The sequence below is a fragment of the Apteryx mantelli genome, chromosome 22 (assembly GCF_036417845.1).
Source record: "Apteryx mantelli isolate bAptMan1 chromosome 22, bAptMan1.hap1, whole genome shotgun sequence".
Lineage (NCBI taxonomy): Eukaryota > Metazoa > Chordata > Aves > Apterygiformes > Apterygidae > Apteryx > Apteryx mantelli.
Genome location: NC_089999.1, coordinates 3479249 through 3503498, shown reverse-complemented (window position 1 = coordinate 3503498; position 24250 = coordinate 3479249). Strand labels below are relative to the sequence as shown.

The 24250-nt window shown below is 45.0% G+C and overlaps 1 protein-coding gene across 1 annotated transcript in view; it reads left to right on the top strand.

The window, feature by feature from the left end:
* The window catches only part of GALNT17 (polypeptide N-acetylgalactosaminyltransferase 17), a 213746-nt gene that overhangs the window by 185930 nt on the left and 3566 nt on the right, over positions 1-24250 (top strand). The window contains exons 7-10 of the mRNA XM_067309687.1: positions 8347-8532; positions 11904-12041; positions 13256-13351; positions 23618-23785. Of these exons, the coding sequence (XP_067165788.1) occupies positions 8347-8532; positions 11904-12041; positions 13256-13351; positions 23618-23785 (588 nt within the window). The remainder of the gene's footprint in view (positions 1-8346; positions 8533-11903; positions 12042-13255; positions 13352-23617; positions 23786-24250) is intronic.

Below are 24250 nucleotides of genomic sequence, written 5' to 3'. Positions count from 1 at the left end.
GCAGAATGGTGTTAGTCTGAAGAGCAGTCTGGGGAGAATTCTCTCTGAAGAGTTTTTGCATGAAAAATGGATCAAAAATCATGTTGAACTATTTCCATTATTTTATTCTTATGACTTTGGCAGAGACCGTAATAGGGAAATAAGATCAGGACGATTTGGGTATGTTGCTGGCAATAAAAACAAAAAACGACCGACCTCCAAGTACCTTACGGTCAAATCCTGCAGATAATTTCTGTACTATTGGTGTATAAAGCTCAGCACGTTCTTGCCGTGTCAAAAGGGCTAGCACTTACTGTTGCTACTGTTTTTAGGCACTCTCCTTTTATGAGTCTGTAATAATCTTTGCATTACGCTGTTACAACATAATCAGGTCCTTGTCGTACTGCCAAGACGGATCAGATAGCATCAGCGTACCGAGGAATTTTAGCACTAAACTTATTATGATGGATCTAGATTTATACCACAGTGGTTGCAAACCACTCCAGCTTTGTGCCTCTGCAGGTGCGCAGTCCTTGAGCATGCAAGAACAGACGATACGCATTGGCTACAGCTCCGACCAAGGCTGGGGGTTCAGGTGTGAGAGCTTCTCTCCCGTTTCAGTAAGCATGTGCAAGATGTGGTTTTAAATCCATATGCTATTCCTTTTTTTTTTCTTTTTATTAACTTTTGGAGATATTAAGATGACAAGGGTATAGTCCATTATGCAGTCACTCTGGTTGCTCCAGTTTTTTTGCAGCAATTAAATCAGCAGTCCCAGTGAACTGAGAAGTGGAAATTTCCATTTTAGAAGTGTTTCCAAACTAAGAGTACCTGGACACTTGTCGTTACAGCTAATCCTCCCTGTGTTGTCCTCGGTGTTTTAAATATAGCCTCCTGCCAAACCCCTTCTTTAATATTTTATCTTCGGTTGGTGATAAAGTCAAATCAATATCTATTGTAGCCAGGAATGGTGCACTATTTAAAACAGTTTGTGTTGAGATTGCTGGAGAAGCGCAGCATAAATTTTTCATTGGAAAAGCCTCAAGTTTGTGCAAATGCAATTACAGCGTATATGTATCATTCTCCTTGAACTATGGCAGCACAGAGGAGAAATCACTGCTTTGCATTGACATGAAGCTTGCCTTATTCTAACATCTCCAATATGTCAAATGTTAAACTGTTTGTGCTCCTTGCACTGTAAGAGGCTGAAAACTTTTAACTGTTACCTAGTATTCCTGTAGGTTTTGCGGTGTGCGTTGTGCACCTCTTATTTGGTATTTTTAAGTGGCCACTAGCAACGGAATGAATTTAGTAGTAGCAGCATAAAAGCTAATAGTCATGCGGGTATTACTGTTACAGGTATGACACAACATAGACAGGAACCTGCCAAAAGTCATATCATCCATGAGGATGAAACGTGTCAGAAGGAATGCCAAAAAAAAAAAAGCTTATTGTTTTAAATGTATGGTTTTAAATGTATGGTTTTAAATTATTCCCTTCTCCCACCATCCTGAGAAATGGTCTGTTCAGGAGGGAAAATCATGTATTTTGTATCATCCCTTCAATACCACACCTTCTCTGGATACTTTGCCCAGATGCTCCTGGGCAGCGTTTCCTTGGCCTCATTAGAAGAGAAAACAAATCTACAGATTTAGCAATAAAAATCCTTCTCCTGTTTCTGCTCCAGGAAGCAGTCTCTCTTCACAGAGGTTTCTGAGATAGCTTAGCAGGTGATCAGATGAAGTTGTGCCAGGGTTTCCGATACGGGAAGGGTTTTTGCTGAGCTCCATCAGTGCCGGAGCTGCCTTGTCCCATGGCCAATGTACTGACGCGCTTAGAAACGTTGCGTCATCCGACTAGTCTGCTTGTTGGCGTTGGTTATAAATATAGCACTGCACCTTTGCTAGCTGCATGTGTCCAAATGGCCCCAGAGGCAGTGTGTTCGCTGCTTTTATATAAGTTCTCCAGCCCTCCAATCCTCTCGCGATGTGACCTGTGAAAATTCACGTATCCGAATTAAAATGCACAAATGCAACCCTCTTCAAGGAGCGTTTGTGACCACCTGCAGAGGTGCTTGAATCGGCACTTAGAAACAAAGATATAACCTATAGCATATAATATAGAGCACAGATATAATACATAATATAATCCACCTTGCTGTCTGTGAGAGCTGGGCAGCTTTTGACTGTAACCTGTAAACAGGCATCAGATAATGGCAGGGAAACGCGTATTTACCAAAACTTGGATTTAACAGGCTCGCAGCGACGTCTCTCTCTTTCTCACTGCTACGTTGCTGGAAATGTGGGGCCAGAAATGTATATATAAAAGCATCGTTTCTTTTGAGAAAAGGAATAATTTGGAAAGATGCCGTATCTCGGAGCTGTAAGACGGAGCATATGGAGAAATGATTACTTCCTTGCCTTTTTTCGTGCTTCTCAATTGTATTATTTAGGTCTTTGTTCTGATCCATTCCTTATTATTTTAGCTACCCTGGGTAATTGTGTTTTTCCCTTAACTATGAAGTTGCTTTTATAAGAAAGGAGGGTGGGGAGGGGAAGATAAGGCAAAGCTGTTAAATGGGAAATCTGTTGCTAATTAAGGTACCTTTTTGCTAATCACCTTAGAAATGAAGTTATCAGCTGAAAAAGCCTGGAGTTTGTGTAATGAAAGTTCGGAGCATTTTTTTTTTCCTCCCCGTTTCTTTCTGTCACAACACATCCCGAGATGAAAAGTTTGCCTTGCGGACTCATCTTGACACCATGAGACATCATGTCTCTTTGCATTAACTGCAGGCCCGCTGTGGCTGTTCTGGGATATATATTTCAGTCTGAATAGTTACAATTTGGCCAAGTTAGAAGCAACTAAAGTCAGGGGCTTTTAACGGGAGCTGGCAGCGTTCACTGCCGACGTCGCTCCTGTCCCCAGCTAGAACACGGCGTTCAGGACCCAAAATAGTCACCGTCCCTTTTTTACTTTTTATTATTATTATTATTATCATTAGCGATACCGTCGTGATGAAAAGGAAGCACAGCGTTATATAAGGGCAGGGGAGGCAATAGGATGTTTTTTTCCGTATGGAGATGGTCGTTTTTCGCAGAGGAAGGTGCAGGACGCGGGCCTGGGACTCGGCAGGCTGGAAGAGGGTGAAGGACGAGTCCTAGTTTTGCTACTGAGCTAACAAAAGTCCTTCTCTCTCTTTTTCTGACCCGGCTTTGCTTTGGGCAAAAAATGACGGTAAGCCTGAACGCCTTGGTAAAACTTGGGGCCACGGGAGGAGAAGTGCCACAGAAGAGAGAGATGCCGTGCCTTATTCTAACATCCCAGGGCAAACAGCCCCTTTATTAGCATTTTCCGATGAAAATACACTAGTAATTAGTATACTAGTAATAGTTAATCATTTTATCTCCTGCTTTGCTGCCAGAGAGGAAGGGATAGGAAAAGGCAGCGGACACTGAGGCTCGGGAGCAGGAGGACGGATGATCCCCCGAGCCGGGTGCTGCATGGGACGGGGCTCCGTGGGCTTTCGGCGCCCTCCTGGGTGCCATATCCTCCTCCGTTACCTCTTCCCGCCTGCCTGGCTCCTTTGAAGTTAGGCAGATTGTCAGAAATCATTGTGCTTAGTGCTTCTCGAGGGTAATTGGTGCTTTCGTCGGCCAGGAGTGAAGCAAATTGGTAGTTGCAGTATATTTTTGAGGGCAAAGGAGATGGTGGAAAGTAATTGCTCTGAGCTGCTTAACACTTTGGAAACGTTTTTTTTTTGTGGCTACTGGAACGAGCTGGTCAAGTTAAATTGGCATCTTCTCGGCTGGCTTTATTATATGCACAAAAGAACATCTGTACACTGTGTTTTGAAAGCAGCCTCCCATTCTCTCTCCATTACCGGGAGCGAGGACGTGGACTTCCCTCAGGCAAACGCCAGGGTGCTCCGGCTCCTGGCTTGCTCTCGGTCGCACGTGGGCAACGCTCGCAAACGCCGCGGGTGCTTGCTTCCCAGCTGCTGTTAGAAATGAAGGGGTATAAAGCGCTCCCCGTCGCTGCAAGAGCGACTTAAAAACAGCTCTTGCGTTTTGCACGCGGTGGCCTGAAGGATTATGGTGGGGCAGATGCCGACGTCTTGGGTGGACGGAGGGGGAGTACGTTGCCGTTGCGTCTTGCTGAGTGCTTGCACGCTTGCGCTGGCGCCCATGCACCCGTATTGCAGGACGCCGAATCTGAATTCGGTCATGCATGACGCACGTCGCTGGGATGCCTGCCGTTTTGGGAATGCGTTAGCGCGCCGGTGCAAGCATCGTGCTCCTGGAGGGTGCTTGGAAAGCAAAGCTGAGCCGCCCCCCTCGCATGAAGCCAGGTGATATAATCTTGGGTCATCTTAGGCTAAGCAAAATTTGCCCCCAAAGAAGCAAATGTTTCTAGGAGGTGGATGGCTGGTTGTGTTTTCAGCTCTGCTCACACGTTTCACTGCTTGAGAGGAATTGCCAGTTTTCCTTATTGAAGCCGGGCGGCAATCGCGTTTTGCTCGCGAAATAACGGCGAAGGAATCACGCCCCAGCTTTTCGTGAAACGCATCAAAGATCTCTGGGTGATGGATTTGTCGGCTGTTCGTTTCCCTGGGATTTCTTTGATAGAAGTTAACGGGTTATTTATAAATCCCAGCGTCTTTGTGTATGTTTGAGTACTCCTGTGTTTGGACTGGTGGAGAAGAAGTTATTGAGTCACCGTCGTTTAGTGGAGGGGAATGCTTCTATTTTTGGTTCTGTGTCTCATTATGGGCGGATGAGTGGCAAGCTGATAGTTGTGTTGCAATTTGATTCTTTCTGTCAGGAAGCAACCGGGAAACTTGTGACTTCATATTCAATCCGCTGTCTTACAGGCACTATCTTGAGTCTTGGAGCATGCATTTACACGCTCTCCGTGCATATTTTAGAAAGTGATTGAGCTTTTGTAACAAGTAGTAGTAACAGGCAAAACATGCATACATTTGAAAATACCTTGTTTTTCTCATTGGTCTTAATATTGTGCTGCTCTTGATTACCCGTCTTCTAAGAAATGGAGACAGTTCTCCAAGGAATTAGTAGAAAGGCCATGCTGGACTGATTATCCAGTTAACATAACTAGTTACAGTCAATATCTTAAGGGATTGTAGGTTTATTTGCTATGAGTATGACTTTTTTTTTTTCCCCCACAATTCATGGGGAAAATCTTATCAGGAAGCCCATCTATTCATTCAAGATTTTTAGTGGGACAGAAGGCCACTCCAGAGGGACATAAATGAAGGTTGCTTCCCAAAGAAATTCTCAGCAATGCAAACAAATCTGTCCTAAAGGGCTGAGTGCCCAAGCAGTGGTGCTATTGCAGTTCAGGAAATCAGGTAACCACCTTTGTACACGTGTGGGAGCGACTGAGTTTGATCTCTGGCTACAGCGTGTGAACAAAAATGATTGAGGTGCTGAGGTTGACGGTGACACTGCTTTGGCAGCCGAGGTGCAACTGCTGACCTTTTCCTCTCGGGCACTTGCTCCGTTGGCATCTGCCCGGTGACTGGGGGCATCTTGACCTTGCCGGGAGCTGAGAGCACCCACCGGCTGCTCCTGTGGCTCTGCAGATGGGTGATAACTGTTCTTTTTTTGCTGGCTTGGTGGCACTGGAGGTGTGCCTCTGTCTGGCAGCATGTTCAGGGCATCAGGAAAGCAATGACTTCCAGCCTAGTTGGAAAAAACTATATATAGTCCCCTGAGCCCTTGCCGTGGCTCATAGCTCATTCACTTTGGAGCCAAGAAAATGAAGTCTGGGACCTTTCTCAGTGATGTTCACCACGAGGTGAAGGCTATCTCATGCTTCATACACAAGGGAAAGCTCCTGGGCTGCAGTCCCTGTCCTGTCGCATCGGACCATTTTGGTGGAACTGTTCACGTGTGGTTCTGCTTGTCAGCAGGAACAAAAATGTCATTGCAGGGTCACCCAGGAATAAGTGACTTCTTCCTTGGGTCCTGCTTTACTCATCTGTACAAGGAGGATAGCAACACCATGTATGACTTGACTATTTCCCCTGTAATAGTTTTCTTTGCTCCCGTTGTTGCTGGTAGAATATAAATGCCTTGTAAAGGCAGTTAGATTTTTTTTCTTTATAATGGCAATTTAGGATTTGTTTAGGAGATAGAGGTATGTTCTTTCCTAGCATAGTTGCCTTTTTTAAATTAAATTTGTATTGATCTCTCTGGACCTGGTTTGTGGATAAGTATATAATCAATACTTTTGCACAAAACCCAGCACGCTTTCTCCCTCAGTTTATCACAATGTGTGTATTTCCAGATACTTTGTACAGATGCTCAAAAAAAAAATCTATGGTGTCTAGTATAAAACCATATGAGTTATTTAGATAAAACATGGAAAGTCAATGTCTCAGCCTTACCAATACAGGGAAGCTTCCTGAGAAATGGCAAGTTAACTAAGTGAAGACTTTCAAGTTTGTAGAAGTAAGTAGGATCAAATCAGGACAAATTCCCCCAAAATGGAGCAAAATTCTCCCCCAGTCCCTGCAAAACCAGAGATGGTGGTAGGGAGCTTTCAAGACGGCGCCACTTGCAGTTTTATTTAGCCTTTTGGGTGGTGGTGAGCCAGCCAGGCACCCAACAGCTTTGGGAACACCCACTGGCAATGGACAGAGTCCCTATTTCATCAAGACATTAAGAAACCAAAGAACTGATTGGGCAAGAAACACGGGCATTTTCTGTCAAAATATTGCCTTGGGGATATTTTTTCAAAAAAAAATCTGGGTTTTTAGACCTACCTTATCTACTCATTGTTTGCTCTGGCAATGTGTAGCCTGCTGCAACTTTTCAAGCAAATCTCTTGGAATAAGCTAGCTAGGCGCATGCCTGGTTGAGGCTCAGCAGGAAGGATGGGCATGCCCACGAGTTCAACTCTGGCTTCTTTCTGGAGGTACGACGTTATGTCCGAAGCGCTCAGAAAGGTCTAACGGCAGAACAGGGGTAAGACTGGATGGTTTTTGTTGTGTTTATGCAGCACCTAAAAAATGGGACCTGGTTTTAGGAGGTGGGTTCCTGTAAACTAGGGTAATGTAAGTGGTGACAGTATGAATATCATGATTACAGCAAGCAGAGAATTTTACTTGCTATACCGCCTATTACTTGTTTTACCTATGCTTTGAAAATGCACGTACAAGCATGTTGTGTGCTAAATCAATCATTTTATAAAAGAAGACGGGCAGCTGTTATAGAGCTTACGAATGGTTACCTGTCAGTAATATCTTTTCTACGATGACTTATTTAAAGTGTCTCGCCCATGTGATTTGGACATTATTTGCACAGGACGGAGCAGAGGTGGTTTTTGAATGGTGGATCTTACCTGTTGCTCGACATGGCATGTTGTCGGGTTGCCCTTCTTCTTTAGTGAGTCAAATGGGGAGGGAGTTTGGGTTTTTCTCACTAACAGGGACCAGAATCTGATCCAGGCAGTCTGGCATGGAGAGTGTGGCTCACAGTGGTGCTGGGAGAGCATATTGAATGGGGTCAATAAAATTTAGGGAACACAGATGGGATAAAAGGTGGTGGGCCTGGAAGAGATCCCGGAAACTATGGGTGTTATAACAACTGTGCAAAATGATAATGTAACAGCAGACTGCAAAATAGGCGAAACTGGGATTATTAGGCTTACTTGGCATATGTATTTATAACAGTTGCCTGGTGGCCTGGATACAGGTCTTTATTAATTTAAGATAAATAATTTGTTGGTGAAGGCAAGCAGGGAGTGAAGAACTCAGGTGTGGTGCATCTATGCGAATTCCATTTCCGTGAGATAACAAGAAGATCTGAAAATATTTTATTAACTTGTAAACTGTGATTTAAGGGAATTTTAAACAGCATGTGAAAGAAAAAATAATGAACAAATGTTTTCAAGTGGAAGAAATCTGTCCCTGCCATATGTTTCACTGAGTCATCCCTTATGCAGTGCAAGATCTTGCAATTGTTTCAAATACTCCAGTCGCTGATCCTTTCTGTTTAGTAGAAACCTCCTTGTTAACTCAGCACCCAATCCCGTGAAACATTAATACCAGGTGCTGGATAGAGTCCTGATCCCGTTGAAGTCAATATGTGTTTTGCTGTGAGCACTAGTTAAAGTTTCCTTGCATGTGACTTGCCATCGTGCGTGGTTGGAATAAAGGCAATCAGGCCACTCGGTGTTGACTACCGACGGTGCTACCCATTTCCATGTTCAGCGCTCTTCCACATATTACAGAAACCTCAAAACCCACCGTTTCCTTCTCTTTCATTTGTACGTGGACTGTCTCTGCTCATGGCAGAGCCTTAGGCTGGTGCATGATGCCCATGCTCTCCTGTTGCCTTCCAGGTGTGGCTCTGCGGGGGCAGCATGGAGGTCCTGCCGTGTTCGAGAGTGGCTCACATCGAGCGCAAGAAGAAGCCCTACAACAACAACATCGGTTTCTACACCAAGCGCAATGCCCTGCGAGTTGCTGAGGTGTGGATGGACGATTACAAATCGCACGTCTACATCGCGTGGAACCTGCCACTGGAGGTACAGCCCTTGCTCCCTTCTCCTGGTCTTCGCTTCTTTGGGTTGAGAGCTTAAATTATAAAGCGTTTAGTGCCCCCATGTGAAAGAGAGCCTGAAATATCAGTCAGATGGTCAGACGCTCAGCTGGGGAAGTCAGCCCAGCTCCCTCGGCTTTGATGGAGATGCTGCCAAAGACTACAGGCTTGGGTGGAATTCATAGGGTTTACATCAGCTGATGTCTGTTGTGCAATTTCTAAAAATTCAACCTGTATTGCAGAATGTTTATCTCCTCGTTCACTGTTTACACAGTGTGAGTTTGTGCTGTTACGCTGCTCTGCAGATGGAGTCTTTCTGTAAAATCCGTTGACAGAAAATTGCTAACAATGCTGGTATTAATAAATGAGCTTTTTTTTCCTGCAGCTCTGGTAGGTATATGTCGTGTGCAGGCCTGTGGCAACTGCAAACTGCATTTTTATGCCTAGCACAACGTTGTTGCTCTCTAGAACTCATTGCAGACAGGGCGTCCTGCAAAAATGCCCGGTCTGGGTTCCCAGGCCGTTCGCGTCCCAGAGCTTGGAGTCAGGTCTCTGCCCTGCGGCAGAGCGGCACAGAGGCCAGCGGCGCTTAGGAACCGTCTTTGGAAGTAAAGGGAGAGGAGGACGGCGATTCCCAAAATGAGATTCCGTTCCAAAAGCTGTTGCTCTAAAAACACCATGGTTGGTAGCTTTGGCGTTTATTTCCATACAGAAATGTTAAGACTTTCTTAGATTTGACAAGTCATTTTTCACGTAAATCCTGCCTGGTAGCAACATGGTGCATCTTCTCTGGAAAACTGTGGGTTCCTGACAGCAAGGCAGGCTGACCTTGCCCGAGGGCTAGATCCTGCAGCTGGATCTCTAAGTGATCCCCTGGACTTCTGTGTAAAGCTCCCTAAGCTGCAGGAGGACTTCACACAGATCCAAGAACTTCAGTCTTGGCATGGGCTACGTCCGAATAACGAAGCCCAAGAGCGTGTCCCGACTTCCCCAGGGGCCAGGGCTAGGGGTGTCCTGCAGAGCCGTTCGCTTGCAGGAAAAAATGTTGACACCCGTGGCCTGACACCTTTCAAACAGTGATTTCCCTCTGCCCTTTTGGTGGCAGAAAGCAAACCCAAAGCGTTCACCCCTCGCAGGTGACACCTCCGGCGAAGAGCTTCCGCCGGTAAGGGCGGCATCTGATCCCACTGCAGTCGTGGACCTGTCTGGGAGCACTGTTCTTGGGAGCTAGGCGTTTTGAGAAACCTTAAACATGAGCTGCCGCTGCTTTCTGGGGAAAGGTTACCTCTGCGGAGATTTACTGGCATTTAGAGCCGCAGTAGCAGCAACTTTGTGCTGCATTAGAGAGCAACAGGTAGCCGGGAAGGGTCGATGAGCTGCCCAAGTTCCTGGTTTGACGTGCGGCGGGCGGTGGAGCATCCTGGATTAGTATGTTATCGAGAAATAAGTGAACAGAGGCTGGAAGCGATGCTGTTTACCTGGCAAGCTGCAGGCGGGCGCTGGCTGTGATGGGCAGCGCTCTACGAATTTGGAAAGGGAGAGTTGCTTGCAGGACTGAGTAATTTCAAATCTCTCTTAAAAATAGGTTGCAAGATGCGAACCCGCGCGGGCAGGGATCGTAAGCGATAGCCGGTTCCCACCCAGTCCCTAGACTGATCTGGTTTTGGAGGTGAGGCACCACGTTTCTGCTAAGGAAAGGCTTTGGAGGGCAGCAGAAAGGGATTAAAATTAAATGTGAAGCTGCAGGTCCTGTTGGATCCTGAAAAGGAAGCATCACATGGAATCCACACCAGAGATGGGTCTGGAGAAATGGATCCGAGTAACCTGAAAAAAAGACGTGGGATTTTTATATAGCTCTAATCAGTTAAATTGTGAGGATTTAATTTTAGAGAAGCCTTGTTGGACAGGTGGTATCGTGCAGTGAGATACAAAGGTTCATTGAATTATTTTGCAATGCTACCGTATACAAAATGAAGCAAATGCCATGCACTGCATATTTCAGGCTCTGACTGCTTTGTGGGCCTGCTTAGCTCAGCATCCCGTTTCGCCCGTTCAGATTTGAGACTGTCCTACCTGTCTGCACTGAATCATGTTTACTTTTACCTATGAGCTACCAGTAGCACATTAAAGTGGTGTCTTCTCTAAAGCACAGTGAATAATTCATTAGAAGAGCATTACGAGTGTTGTAATGGAAAATTGCTTTCCCAGCTCTATTTAACGATCACTGGAGAAGACAAGAGCATGAGCTAAAAAAAGCATAGGAGCCCAGACACCTGTAGAAAGGAATAAAAGTGGTTGCATTGTGCCTTTAATTTCTTTCACCTGGCTGGTGCATTAGTTCCCCAGATTCCATAATGGAATAAGAGGTTAAAGAGGGCCTGTGCTCCTCAGTCGGTGCTCCTGGCTCCTGCAAGATTATTCCCACCAGGATGGATATTGTAGCTTTGTCTGCTTTTAAATCAACGTGAGCAGTGGGATTCCGTTGTATCTCTAGGGAGACTATTTTGCGGCATAATTGTCCAAATTGTCAAGAGGTTTTTCTGAGGTTCAGCCTAAACTTTTATTCTCCTGTAATTTTATCCTTTATTCTTAGCTATCTGCCGCCTTTATTATATTTGAATCTTAAACCTTTCCTTCTCCCCCACTCCCCGTTTAATACCTTTCTAACTGTGCTGTCCTCTCAGTCACCTCTTAGGAGAGTCACACATGTAGGGGAAAGATGTTTTAGTGTTCAGTGCACAGAGAGGGGTTTGCTTTTCCAGGACTCAGCCCATGACCGCCTTTTAAATCTCGATTTGCATTTGCTTTTAAGCTCTTTTGGAAATCCGGTATGTTAGTTCCTAAATGAGAGGTGAGATCTTTCAAAAATACTTTGGCATTGTGCCCTTTGGAAAATTCTCTCTTTTTGAGACTGATCCAAAGCCTCTGGGAATCAATGAAAAGGTTCTCCTTTGCTACACTGCGCTTTTTTGTATTTCCTCCAGGATCTTTTCCTTTGTCTTCTCCATTTGGGTTCTCTTTTCTAAATCACCTCCCACAGCTTAAATGTGCCCAGTGTCAGTCTGGTGGCTGTCGGGAGAACACCTTCAAAACATACCGCAGGAGGACACTTCTCCTGACCGTGACTGTGAAATGCAGGTCTTCCATTTGATGTCCTGTGACGACGATTTCCACATTGGAAGCACATGCCAAAATGCCCTGGCATGGCCTCTGCACTGAGCTGCTCAACCAATGGCAGCTTCCAAGCTGCTTGGAATAGTGAACATCAGTGAAGTGCAATCATTTTTTTTCTTTTTTTCTTTTTTTTTTTTCCATAAGAATAACTGTTCAGTGAAGTGCTGTGTCTTTATTTTTCAGAATCCAGGTATTGACATTGGGGATGTCTCCGAGAGAAAAGCATTAAGGAAGAGCTTAAAGTGTAAAAATTTCCAGTGGTATCTGGACCATGTTTATCCAGAAATGAGAAGATACAACAACACCGTTGCTTATGGCGAGGTAATTAAAGCCAACCGGTTCTTTAGATCAGACTGATAATATTTGCAACTGGTGAGGCTTTGATGAGAAATAGCCTTGAAGGAGATAAGTGTAAATCAAACCCCACTGTTTCTGTGTAATTATATAAATGTATATAAATGCGTTAGCAGTTTCTTGTAAAAGCCTAGTTGGGGATTTATTTCTGATCTTGGAGATCCATATACAGTAGAATATTATAATACCTTATTTACTGAATTGATACCAAATTATCTATATTACCCACTGACTCCCGGGATTAAGCAGCTGAATATAAAGACTGTGTATTAAAACTATATATAAAGCCTTTTGACTTAACCTCAGCCTCATTCCTTACATGGTCTCTGTAGGGCGCAGCACATTGTCGCAACAGCTTAAGGCTGAGATAAAGTAAGGAGACGATTCAGTATGTGTTGGCTTTGAGACAGTAGTAGGAATATAAAGACAGACGTTTATGGGAACTAATAATAATCAGTTGCAATAGATCACTTCTGGCATAGTGACATTTTGAGGAGGCCTGTTGAAGCACAGAGCCAGCACCCCAGACGGGCATGAACTTTAAGAAAATTTCCTCGTCAGCGTTACTTAATGCCTTCCAGCTAAACCCCCCCAAAAGCAATCTTTTGAAAGGCAGTGCTTCATTTCAGTTGCTCTGTGTGAGGAGACTCCAGAGAAGACATCTGGGCATCAACCAGACTCGGTAACTCGGTTTCAGTCGTTATTTCACTTTGCGGCATGAATTCAGCAGGGTTTTGGGCTCCTTCCGAAGGGTGTCCTTGAAGACCTGGCCCGTTGGTTTGCCAGCTCTGTCTCTCCTGCACCTGTACAGTGCTTCAAACGGGTTCCTTATGCTAGATTTTTTTTTTTCTGGCTTGTTGAGCACTGCAGGATTTTCCTTTTGATGAAATATAAGCAATTCCGCCTTGATTCCAGGCTCCTGGCAACACACTGTTGTCAGTCTAAAAATACATTTGTCGCCACCACACATGACCAAAGACAAAGAAAGCTGTGATCCAGAAAGTCGGCTTGAGTGGTGATTATTATATTAAAAAAAGTATTATATGGACCACTGATCTGTGCCTGATTATGTCCAATGACATAGTAACATATATTCTTTCCTTAATGAGAGAGGCCAGTGACTCTACTGCAGCTCATCTCCGGTAAGACAGGGCCACGTAACCCCATATTTCTTTCCACAGCTTCGAAACAACAAGGCGAAAGACGTGTGTCTTGACCAGGGCCCCCAAGAGAACCACACAGCGATACTGTATCCGTGCCACGGCTGGGGACCTCAGGTGAGGATTTACTGCACGCGGGCTGCGGGGAAAGTACCAAACCGGAGCGGGCAGAGGCCGCTCCAGGACGGAGCGTAGATGCCCAACGCCTCTGTTGGCTGCGCTCTCAAATGATAAGGCCCAGCTGCTTGTTTAAAAAAACTCATATTAAAAGGAGCATTTTTTCCAGCTACTCTAAGAGCTGTTTGCTGGATGAAATTACCAGAATCATGCCGGAGCTGTGAGTAAAAGCATTAAAAAAAAAAAAATCTTCCAGGCAAGAGTAAATAATGCTGAAAGCAAGTAGCCAACCAGCAGAACAAAACGTACAACAAGCAAAGGCGTTTTAAAGGCATTTCCTTTCTTTTTCTACCTGCTGAGTAGAAGATACAAACTTGGAAAACAGAACAAAGAGTGCTTTCCGATGGGATGATAATTGGCCATTTCAACGTGGCAGTGATTTAGCTGTAGTTTTCTACCTGTCCTTTTGCCCCTCCAAAACTTCAGGAGCAAGCCAAAAGCTCCTTATCTTAATTTTAAGCTCATTCTAAACTAACAGTCGTGATTCCAAGATTTACTCTAGATCTCTTAACTTTTAGAGGAATAGTGATGTCAAATACTGAAAGTTGATGATTATGAGCCTATTCAGCCTTTTATGTAATTCCAGCTCTGCAACATCCTTGCAGAGCTGGAATGCTGCTGGCTTGGTAGCCGTAGGGTTGAAATGCCGATCTTTAGAGAAAACTGGATGCAGTGCTAGCTGTGTAAATGCAATCATCGTTAAAACTAGCGGTGCAGACTCTGAGCAGTGCTTTCAGGATCTGCAGGCTCCAGGGATAATTTAACAATTTCCCTGCTAGCTTTTCCTGTCCATTTTTCCCCTCTCTCTGCTTGTATGCCCATGTTAGTCTTTTACCTAAATCCTGTGATCTCCTTGCTGTTCTTGTATGCCTGGTGGTCATCTTCTCTTCATGCAAATCCCGTATCAGAATGTCCTTCTCTCTTGTAATCTTTTAGGAGAAAATATAACAAGTTTGCTTTTAGGTCTGAAGTAGAACAGCCATCTTAAGACACATGTCTTTTTATGAATTATGGCATGATCTTGATGTTTTCCTCCCTTGCCAAAAGCAGGCCAGGCCTCCCTAAAGCTACAGAGTGGTGGCACTTGTTCTAGAAATTTTTGCTTCATCCAGCGACAGTCTGGTTGGTTGTCGCCAGGTTTTTATATATGTACCTGGCTTGAACCTCCTGCTTTTGTTTGCATTTTTCGCGTCAGAGCTGCGGCTCTATATATGCAAAATCTAGCTGAGGTGGGGAGGTAGCAGATGTCTGAAAGCTAAATTCCTAGGCTAAAGCTGTCGTTCAGATTCTCTCTGAAGAAAGAGAGAGGCACCCCAGAAGGAGACCCATCACACCTCCCACACGTGGGATAGCTCCTGCCCGTTGCTCTCCACTGATGAGCGGAGAAGTCTTACACTTAGAGGCTTAACTTTGATTTGGGTGAGGTTAGGTGAGACGAATCCATCTCAGTTGTACCAGAATGCTGAATTGGGTTCATTTAAGTCAGTCCTAGCTCTTCACTCCACCATTTTCTGTCCTGGCATCAAGATGTTTATTACTCAAGAGTTGGCAATGCCTTCCAACAGTCTATTTTAAAATCACTACCCCAAACTAAAGCTGTCTGTGCTTACACATAACGCAGGGTTTAAGACAAGAACTGTTGGTCAGGCTGGGCCGCACGTCTAAAGACGTGTAAGTGCCTAAATCCGCTTGAAATCACTGCGTGACAGCAAACTGCTCAGATAGCATTGAGATGAAGGAGCACAGAAGGTCACGTAGCAACAAGTGAAGACTCAAACCTGTGCGACCTAATACCCTGCTGCTGTTTGGCCAGTTTGCTATATCATCAAAGGCAAGTCAGACCTTCAGACCTTCATCTCACTGCAGAGGTGCAAACGTTTCATAGAAATACTCGACACAAGTGCTTTAATTCTTGGTCCCAAGTGCCCTCTAAGGCTACCATCCACCAGCGTTCCAGGTCACTTGGTTCGCCTTGTGGATACAAGAAGCGAAACCTCTGAAGGTTGCTCTGCAGTTTCAGTCAGTGTTACCAAAGAAAGCTCAACGCTGCAGGTGTGTTCATTAAGATCAAAACTATGAAATATAACACAATAAAGACCATCACATTAAGTGCTCGCGGGTATTTACATAACAAAAGGCCTGCCTGTGAAAACCATTTTCTCCCGTGAATCAAAAAGGAGCGCAGGGAGCGGAAGAAAACTCCCCCACCAGACAGTAGGGTTTCTCAAATTATTTGGGGTGATTAATTCATTGAGTAGATTTCTAATTTAAGCATCAGAGTTTTCCCGGCTGAAACAAAGACTGCTCCGACCTGCGGCTACCTTGGAGCCCGTCTTGGAGCTGTAGCAGAGAGATTTTGGTAAACTCAATCTTGGAAACGGAGCCTTGTTTCTTTAATCCAGTGAACGTTACGGATAATAATAGTTCAGCTCCTACACACTGCTTATTCAGTCCATACTTGGGAGAAGTTTTTTATGAGGGAGAGAGGTACTGCAGTTGCTGCTTTTCAGGTGAGAAACACATATTAGGAGTTCACAACAAAATCATATTGCTGCTGCCTCGGTCTTGGGAACATGCAATCCCATTCCTGGTAGTGTTCCCACGACAAGGTCTGTTTTTTGTCAAATCTTAAGGATTAGCTCATCAAATCTGGCTCAAAACCTAGAGCATCAGTCAGGGCTTAAGACAACAGGGTGTCAGTTCCCTCTTCTACCATGGGCCTCCAATATGAGTTGAACATTTCTTAGCTTTTCTATGTTTTTAATTCTCCAACTGCAGAATGAGTTTAGTGGTATCCTGCTGCTAACGTTGTCATGAGGGCAAGTGAGTGGGAGATGGAGATGGAGCTAAGTGGATAGTTAAAGCTGTAGGACGCTTCAGTTGCGGCAGCCTTATTGCGTATCTGAGGGTCTAGTGTGCTCAAGAAGGGTCATTTTCTGCTAGAAGCTGTATAGTTCGAGTGACAGGAATGTGCGTAAAGATCCTGTTCTCGCAATACGGTCACCCAGGATTTTCCAGCCTCGCCAAGACTCAGTAGTCCCAAAGCTCATCACAGCCTGAGCTGCCAACTTGGTGAGCCACCATGCCTAGGAACCAGCAGCGAGGGTCACTATGGTGGATAAAAACCGTAGTTTGGCGTGTCCTTGCCTTTAAACAAAGATCAGGCAACTGTGGCTGATCCACTCACTGCTAAACATCACCTAGCGGTTAGGTGGTGCCTTGCTTAAATGTGCACAATTTGTTCTTAAATGGCACCAACTGCCTGTTGCTCTTTCTGGATGGAAACGTAAACTTCTAAGTACATTATAGTATGAGAAACTGAATTAGTCTGGCAATGCCTGCTAACCCCGGGCTTTAAGATGAATGGCTAAAAGCAGGGGTTTTTTTTTCCTTCAGCTGTTTTTGTGATTAAACTTAACGATGTCTTCTTTTCCTACGTGATGTTCTAAAGTAAAATGTTTTATTGCCACCGGTTCCCTTCATCCTGTCTGTTGCACAAACTCAACTCAGATTTTTCTTCCTGTTCTTCCATATCCACATTGTCCCTTTCCTCTCCAACTGAGAGCCAGTTCTTGGCAGTTCTTTTGTTTCACAGTGCATGCAATTAGTTTAACTCCTTGAAAAAGCTTTTTTTAAGTAGTTATCGGTGAATGCAGAAGCTTTGAAATTAGCCTTTTTCAAAAATGCGGCTGCTGCACAGAAGAAATTGGACTTTCAGTACTACTGTTTAATTAATGGGCTGAGTGTTCTAATTTATTATTGGAAATATAATTAGAAGTGATGTAAACATTTGGTTTAATTAGTTCTCTTGCTATATATACACAAAACACAGACAGTGGTGATTCCTATTTGGTCTTTCAGCACCTGAAAGCACGCGGGGTGGTGCCTCTGTTCAGTGTTAATGTAGTGGTCTAAAATCTCCACTTCTCTTTTTGATATTATGGTTCATCCACATACACATTTAAATCCATTTTGCAATTACGGAACAGGTTCCTCAGCGGCGGTTAGGCTGTGGGTTTTCTGATGGCATTTGAGCAACGCAAGGCCAGCAGCGTGCCGTGGTTCCTGTTGCCTGCCACACCATGTAACGTTTGGGAGTTCGTTATAAATTCTTGCTGTTTCTAAGCAGTAGATCCCCATGCTGCGCTACTGTCCGTTATTGCTGTTGCATCTCATGGGTTGCAGATCATCCCCTCCTCTGTAGAGGAGTGCACCAGGGCAGAGAGAGGTAAGCAACCTCCTCTAATAAGAACTGAGAGCGCCGCGGAGGTGGAACAGGTTCCAAAATTCAGAAGTAATGAGCTCAGCCTGAATCTGGGTGTTTTGGCGACCTGTCAAATCCTGACTGCAGACATTTAACAAAAAAGCAATGTTTGTATTTGTAAACTGTGCAGCCAGTTGCTGCTAGGATGACCTGGTGCCTTTGAGGTTGCTTATTCTAATATGGCTTGGGAGCCAGAATTTCAGACAGATTGAGTGGATTTCCTCTTAAATTGTATCACCTAACCAGCCAGTAGCTGTCCACCTTAAGTTAGTTTCTTAAGCTTCTTCCACAGCCGATGAATCTTTCCGGAGAGAAATTTGTCCTGTTCAAGGCAAGGTGGCACGTATCTTATCTTGAGGTTCTGGTCTCTCTCCGCTGATGACTGATAAGTGGTTTAAGCTAAGCATGTGGCATTTAGATGGATGGAGCTAGGTGAGATGAATCCCATGCCTAATGCTGAATGTGGATTACATCTTTGCTTTTGCTTATAGTAACTTTGCTGAAGCATCCATCACTGGGGGAATTTTTGTTTGTTTTTCTTGTCTATTTTCCCTTTAGCTTTCCATTCACTTCCAGGTTAAATCATTATCAGATTTCATGATGAAGTATCCTTTCATCCTGTAATTAAATTGAATCGGCGCTTGGATTCTTTTTTTTTTTCTTTTCTGATGGCTTCATCTTTTAAGTGATTCATCATGAAAATACCTTGCCGTAATGATGTATTACACTAATAATATAGTAATACCTCACTGGAGTGACAGAACTATGGTGATATATTAACATGATAGAAAGCGCCATAATACTATAAAACTTAAGATAATGTTCACCCAGCAGAGCATTTCATTTAATTATAGGATGAAATATGTTTTGCCCATTTGAGCACCAGAACCTGGGGACAAAGCCATCAATACTGAGATCATCCAGGACACTGCAGTGTCAAGGGTGACAAAATAGCACCTCGGATTAAATTGCGTTAAGGAGAAAATACTGTACTCTTTACTTATAGTTACTAATTGATGATCTGCTCGCTGCAGAAGCTAAACAACCCTAAATTATTTTCCGATAGAGTCCATGAAGGTCATCAAGGCTTTTTATTTCCCAGGTCCTAAGCAGTCTAATTAACTTTCTCCCGTCGCAGAGAAGCAGCCAGCCAGAAGCAATAAGCAAAGGAGATGTATTGTGAGCGCCGGCGTACCGGTGGGAGAGCAGCCCGAGCGAGGCGGCCACGCGCCGACACGGGCAGGGGCTGCAGGTCAGCACGGGGCAGAGCGGCCCCCAGCGTGGCAGCTGGCGGTGGGACACTTTGGTCCCAGTACGATTTTACTTGGGATGCGGTTTTACTTGGAAAGGTGTTTGTAAGAGCGAGTAGGTGTTAACCCGGGACTCAGCTCCGCAGTGCTTTTCTCTGATTTTCTCTGGCCATGGGCCGTTTAGGCCGGTTAAGGGGTTTAAGATCTCATCAACATTAATATTTTTAAATGGTGAGTTCAGTAAAACTTTTAAAGCTATTTTTGGAGAGTTTCTCTGGTCCTTCCCCTTGCTCGCGCCGACTTCTGTCTTGTCCTATGTTAGGTCTGATAATTCCTTTAGGCATTTCCTCAGGGTGGTACCTCTGTGTTTGGTTTATTTTCTGCTGAATTATTCATATCCTTCACCATTCATTCAGTTCCCTCCTTCCTTGGTCTGTTTTCTGGATGCAAAGAAACTTGTTTAACAGGTAACGAGGTGCAGAACAGATCACTGTAAAGGAAAGAATTTAAGATTTCGGTGACTGGCCTTTTCACAAAGCCAAGAAAACATGCTTTTATTGCCTGAAATACCACTAGTTATAACTGATTGTACTACATGGTCTGTCATTAACTTCCTGTGAGTGGACTACACTTAAGTAAAATTTCCTCCTCTGTCAGCATAACAATTTCCTTCAAAAATGGCAAACTCTTATTATCTTCCAGCACTATGATGACAGTATGAGGAAATTGCCGGTGACTAGAAAATAGCTATTGAATCTCCAAGACAGTGACCTTGCTCAGATACTTGCTGACGTAGGCGGGCATTTTTGGGGTGCCTGGCGTGCTCGGCAGTGAGAGAATCCAGATCAGTCCCTCCTGTTCTTCTTACAAAATGTCTGAGAGGAGAAAACTGATGAGGTCCAGCAGGAAGACATGTGGTTGAGGAGCTTTCTCAGAGGCCACAGGAAGAGCTCGCCTGGGTGGCTCACACCAGGGCTCTTCAGATGAGGAGAACCAGGGCAAAGGAAAGACTATTTAGCTGGTGCAGGCCAGTTTGGTTATATTCCTGGGGAGAAGCGCAGGACTTACACGTTTACGGCAATGAGACTCAGAGCAGAGCTCTCAAAGACTTGGAAGGAGCCTGTTGAAATCCTGTCTAGACTGAGGATCTACCAAAAGCTCAGCGCTTCCCAGAAGCTGTTCCTTGTAAATACAACATCCCCTTTTTTTCTACCCGTTATTCCTCCAAACGTCTCCCTGAGAAGGGGCCAGACTTTCAGTGCCGCGCTCGGTTAGCTGGCTGCTCATTGCATTCCCTTCGTGTACTCCCTTCAGCCAAGAAGCGCTGTTATCCCTTGGATATTTTGCATTGATACTGAATATCCCTATGAGCACTGTCAGTATTGATCAGCCAGGAACCTCTCACTATTAGTCCTTGTTCTTTTAGCTTTCATATGTAGCCAAAGGATAAAATCTCATCGATCACTTTTCCCGTTGATCAGTGTCTGGGGCTGTGCCAGCCAGGTTTAAGAGGGCATCTGTGTTGGAAATGATGAGATGTTGAGATGGTGAATTGCTGCAACCATTCAGAGTGTTTTAATAACAATGGAATGTGTACTTTATTAGTATTATAAAGTATTTTTATGACATATTCAGTTTCTAAATAAGGCTATGGTCTTATGTGAACACAACAAGATGAGCTGTTGCAGTAACAGAGGAGATTTGATCTGGGCATATAGCTGGTACGGTTTCAGGTGCAAATAAGCTGTATTAAGGAAAGCCTCCTTTTCCTCCAAGGAAGTGCGAGCTTACCAAGGAATTATTGGTTGTCTGCTCCCAAAATCGGCCTGAAGATGATGATCTCCCAGGATTTCTGAGGGTGCCTCTCTTGTGCCTTTGTGCACAGGGGGTTGTGCCTGGCGTAAGGCATGCAATCACTTGTCAAGCGTAGTGCCTTTCTTCTGCCCTGCTTCTAGAGCTGCTCTTTAACGTGTTGGTCAAGCCAGGACCTGGTTATTTATGTAACAGAAATGCTTCCCATGTCTCACCTGGCAAATTCAAGACCCCATCTTACCTGGCAAATCCTGGTAGAAAGTGCTCCCCATAGCTACCTGCAGGGCTGTCTTGAACGTGGGCCTCTGCTCTGTATTTTCTTCCCTTGTATCATTCAAGGAAGACCAAGGTAGCAGGATCCAGTGCTTCACTGTCAGGCTCTTTTTTTGCCTAAAAGCTTGACCTCCTGCTTCTGCCTTGTAATTAAAACTGTCAGCTGTCATGGTGGCTTGCTGCAGAACGGAACAAAATAATGAAGGAAGGATTAAGATATCAAAGGCAGTATTTTCCAAAATGGTTATAGGACTTAGGAGCCTGTACTTGTAAGTCAACTGGGCTTTTTTGGGATAATCACTCTCAGTATTGAAGTGCTGAGAAGAAATATGCTTGGAAGCCTGGAACAGTTGTCACTGCAAGCTCTGTTTTGGTTGACGGAGAAGCAGATCAAGCGTTATGCAGTATGCTAGATCCAGAAGCATTTCCTGGGCTTTATTTATCTGGTTATTGTACATAGTAGATGACACATCTAATAGATGCACTTAATGCATTTTTCATAATATCCATGTTTGTTTTTCAGCTCATTTCATCTCCCTGCAGCTCCCTCTCCCTTCCCCATCCCCCCGCTCCCTTCCTCAGGAAAGATTTGATTTTTACTCTACTTATTTTTCCCACCACATTGGGCAATAACATGTAAGAGCAAAAATCATGTTGCCTTGTGGGCATCAGGCCAACTGTCTAAAGACACACTGCCAAACATAATAAAAAAAGTTTTTAGCGCACTAGTTATGTGCATGGTAACAAATATTTCAGAAACAGGATAGAGTAACTTGCATTGCCCATTTGGGACCCCTTAGATGGGTTTCTTCACCTTAGTCCCTTAAGCAAAAGTCTTGTTTCTTTTGTCTTTTCCTTTCTATTCCTCTTTCTTTTAGTAAGATAAGTGGCCTCATCCTCTCTATTGGTGCTCAAATACTAATTCAGATGAGTTGCGCAGTTAAAAACATGCCGTCGGTCTGCGAGCACTGCCTTCCTCAAGGCTTGGCTCATCAAAACATCAAACTGCCAAAAACAAATAATCTGGAATTTGAGCTTTTCAGCTGTCCCGGAGATGCCCATGGAATGAGTCTCATGTTGCACCCGCCTCGCATGTGGGGCAGCTCCCTCGCCGGGAACCGGGCGCCAGCCCTGCCCCGCGCTAGCGTGGCCATACGGTGCAATCGGCCATGGCGCGACAAGTGCACCCGTGCACGCTCCCCGCTGCGTTCGTACAGCTGAATCCGCTCCCGGCAGGGCGATACCTCTGGCAAACGGACCTCTGTAAGATGCAAAGTGGCTAAGGCCTTGCTTTGATACGCACCACGCTGGGGAAAAGCCTAACTCTGCCAGCAGCCGGGAACGTTGTGCTTTAGGTGCCGATCCCAAGCAAGAGGGACAGGCGCGCGGGCCAAGTGGAGGATCAGGCGCACCTACAACCAGCACAGTGAAGGAAGGGCAAAATTAGATTCAAGTATCATAACTGTGTCTGCTGTTACTAGCTCAAGTCGGACCCTTTGACATTGTTTTAACTTGATTTTCAATGTTTAATTATTCTAACAGAGATAACCCGAACTCCCAGTGTGATTTACTGCCTCTTTTTAAACATCTGGGTCACAGATATGCTCAGTTAATTAACGTGCTGAATACTCCTCATTTGTCTGCTAGATAATAGATTGATTCGTAATTTAAATAAGCAGCTGTGTATATCTTCCCCCTGAACTATAAAAGGCAGGCTGCTGTCACTCATCTCTTTTCACTCCTGAATTTAAATATGTTTAGGGAAATATTTTGGTGGGATTCCTTAAACACTGCACGTATCCGGGCCCTTTGTCTGGAGCAGCCGTAGAGGTGGCAGGACTGCCTCCGAGCCAGCTGTGCGCGCTGCCGGCAGAGCGCCCTCGGGAGCCATCCGAGCTCTCTGCTGCTCCGTGCCTTCCTCCGCCTGGCAGCAGAGACGGCTCCGCGGGAGCGCTCCGGCACACAGGAGTTTGACAGCAGTCAGATGCCGGTGATGTTCTGAGCGTAAAGATGAGATCCTGCGCTTGAACCTTCCCTCCAGGGTCGAAACCGCTGGAGCTTTTTGGGATTGCATCCTTGGGGAACAGGGCTAATGATGCATCGGAGCCCTCTGGCCAACTTTCCTGCCTGGCTGCTATTGCAGTTGCTGGAGGGCTGCTCCAAACATACCATCAGCACCATGTACGGGCCAAAGCGAGACTGGCTCGCCAAGCGCAGGAGAGGCAACAGAACGGGCCAGCGTGCCTGACCTAGCCAGCTGGCTCCAGCCTAAAACCTGGGGGAAGTCATCAGTCACCCCAACCCACAGAGCCTTTAGGCTCAAACGAGGCTGGAGGTCGGCCCCATGATGGGGTTAAGGCTCAGAGTTATTCTCATCCCTTCCCTGTGCCCCAGCTCCTCATCTGCATCTGCAAAAAAACAAAGCAACAGGGAAAGAAAGCTAGAGAACGTTTTTTTTTTTCCTTCTTGTCAGTTCTACTTTCTCCACGTACCATCCTCACAGGTTTTTCCTGGGGCTCTACATAGCTGTCATTTCCTGTATGGCTTTTTAATTACACTCAAAAGCTACTGACAGTCATCATCTTCTTCTTCTTCCCTGCCCCGCAGCTTGCACGCTACACCAAGGAGGGGTTCCTTCATCTTGGTGCCCTCGGGACCACGACTCTTCTACCCGATACCCGCTGTCTGGTGGATAACGTGAAAAGTCGTTTCCCTCAGCTCCTTGATTGTGAAAAGGTCAAGAGCAGCCTCCATAAGCGTTGGAATTTCATACAGGTTTGTTACGGGTCCACCGTCAGCTGCTTCTCCCCCTGCCTACCCGTGGCACGTGTCACGCTGTGTTCGGTGTGGGACCTGTTTGTCACTGGGGAGGGGGGCAAAGACAAAATGGTCCTATGCAACACCGGGTAGCAGGGGCTCTTAGGGCAAAGGGAGAAGGTTAAGAGCAATTGGAGGCAGGGGCAATATTGTAGGAGAGGTTCCAGGATGAGCTTCCCTTTCTGTTACCCTCAGCGGGATGTAGTTTGCTCTATTGTTGACTTTCAGATTTGTTTCTTACAGATAACCTAAGGTTAGATACATAAAACACAGTGCCTTTGTCCCAAAGCATGCAGTAAATAATACACAGACTAAAGAAGTGTTAGGGACTTGTGTTATCAGCGTTGAAGGTTCCTCCATTCAATTCCTGTTGATTATTTGAGAAATTATTTTATTGTTTCAATTGCATTACTGCTCAAGTAA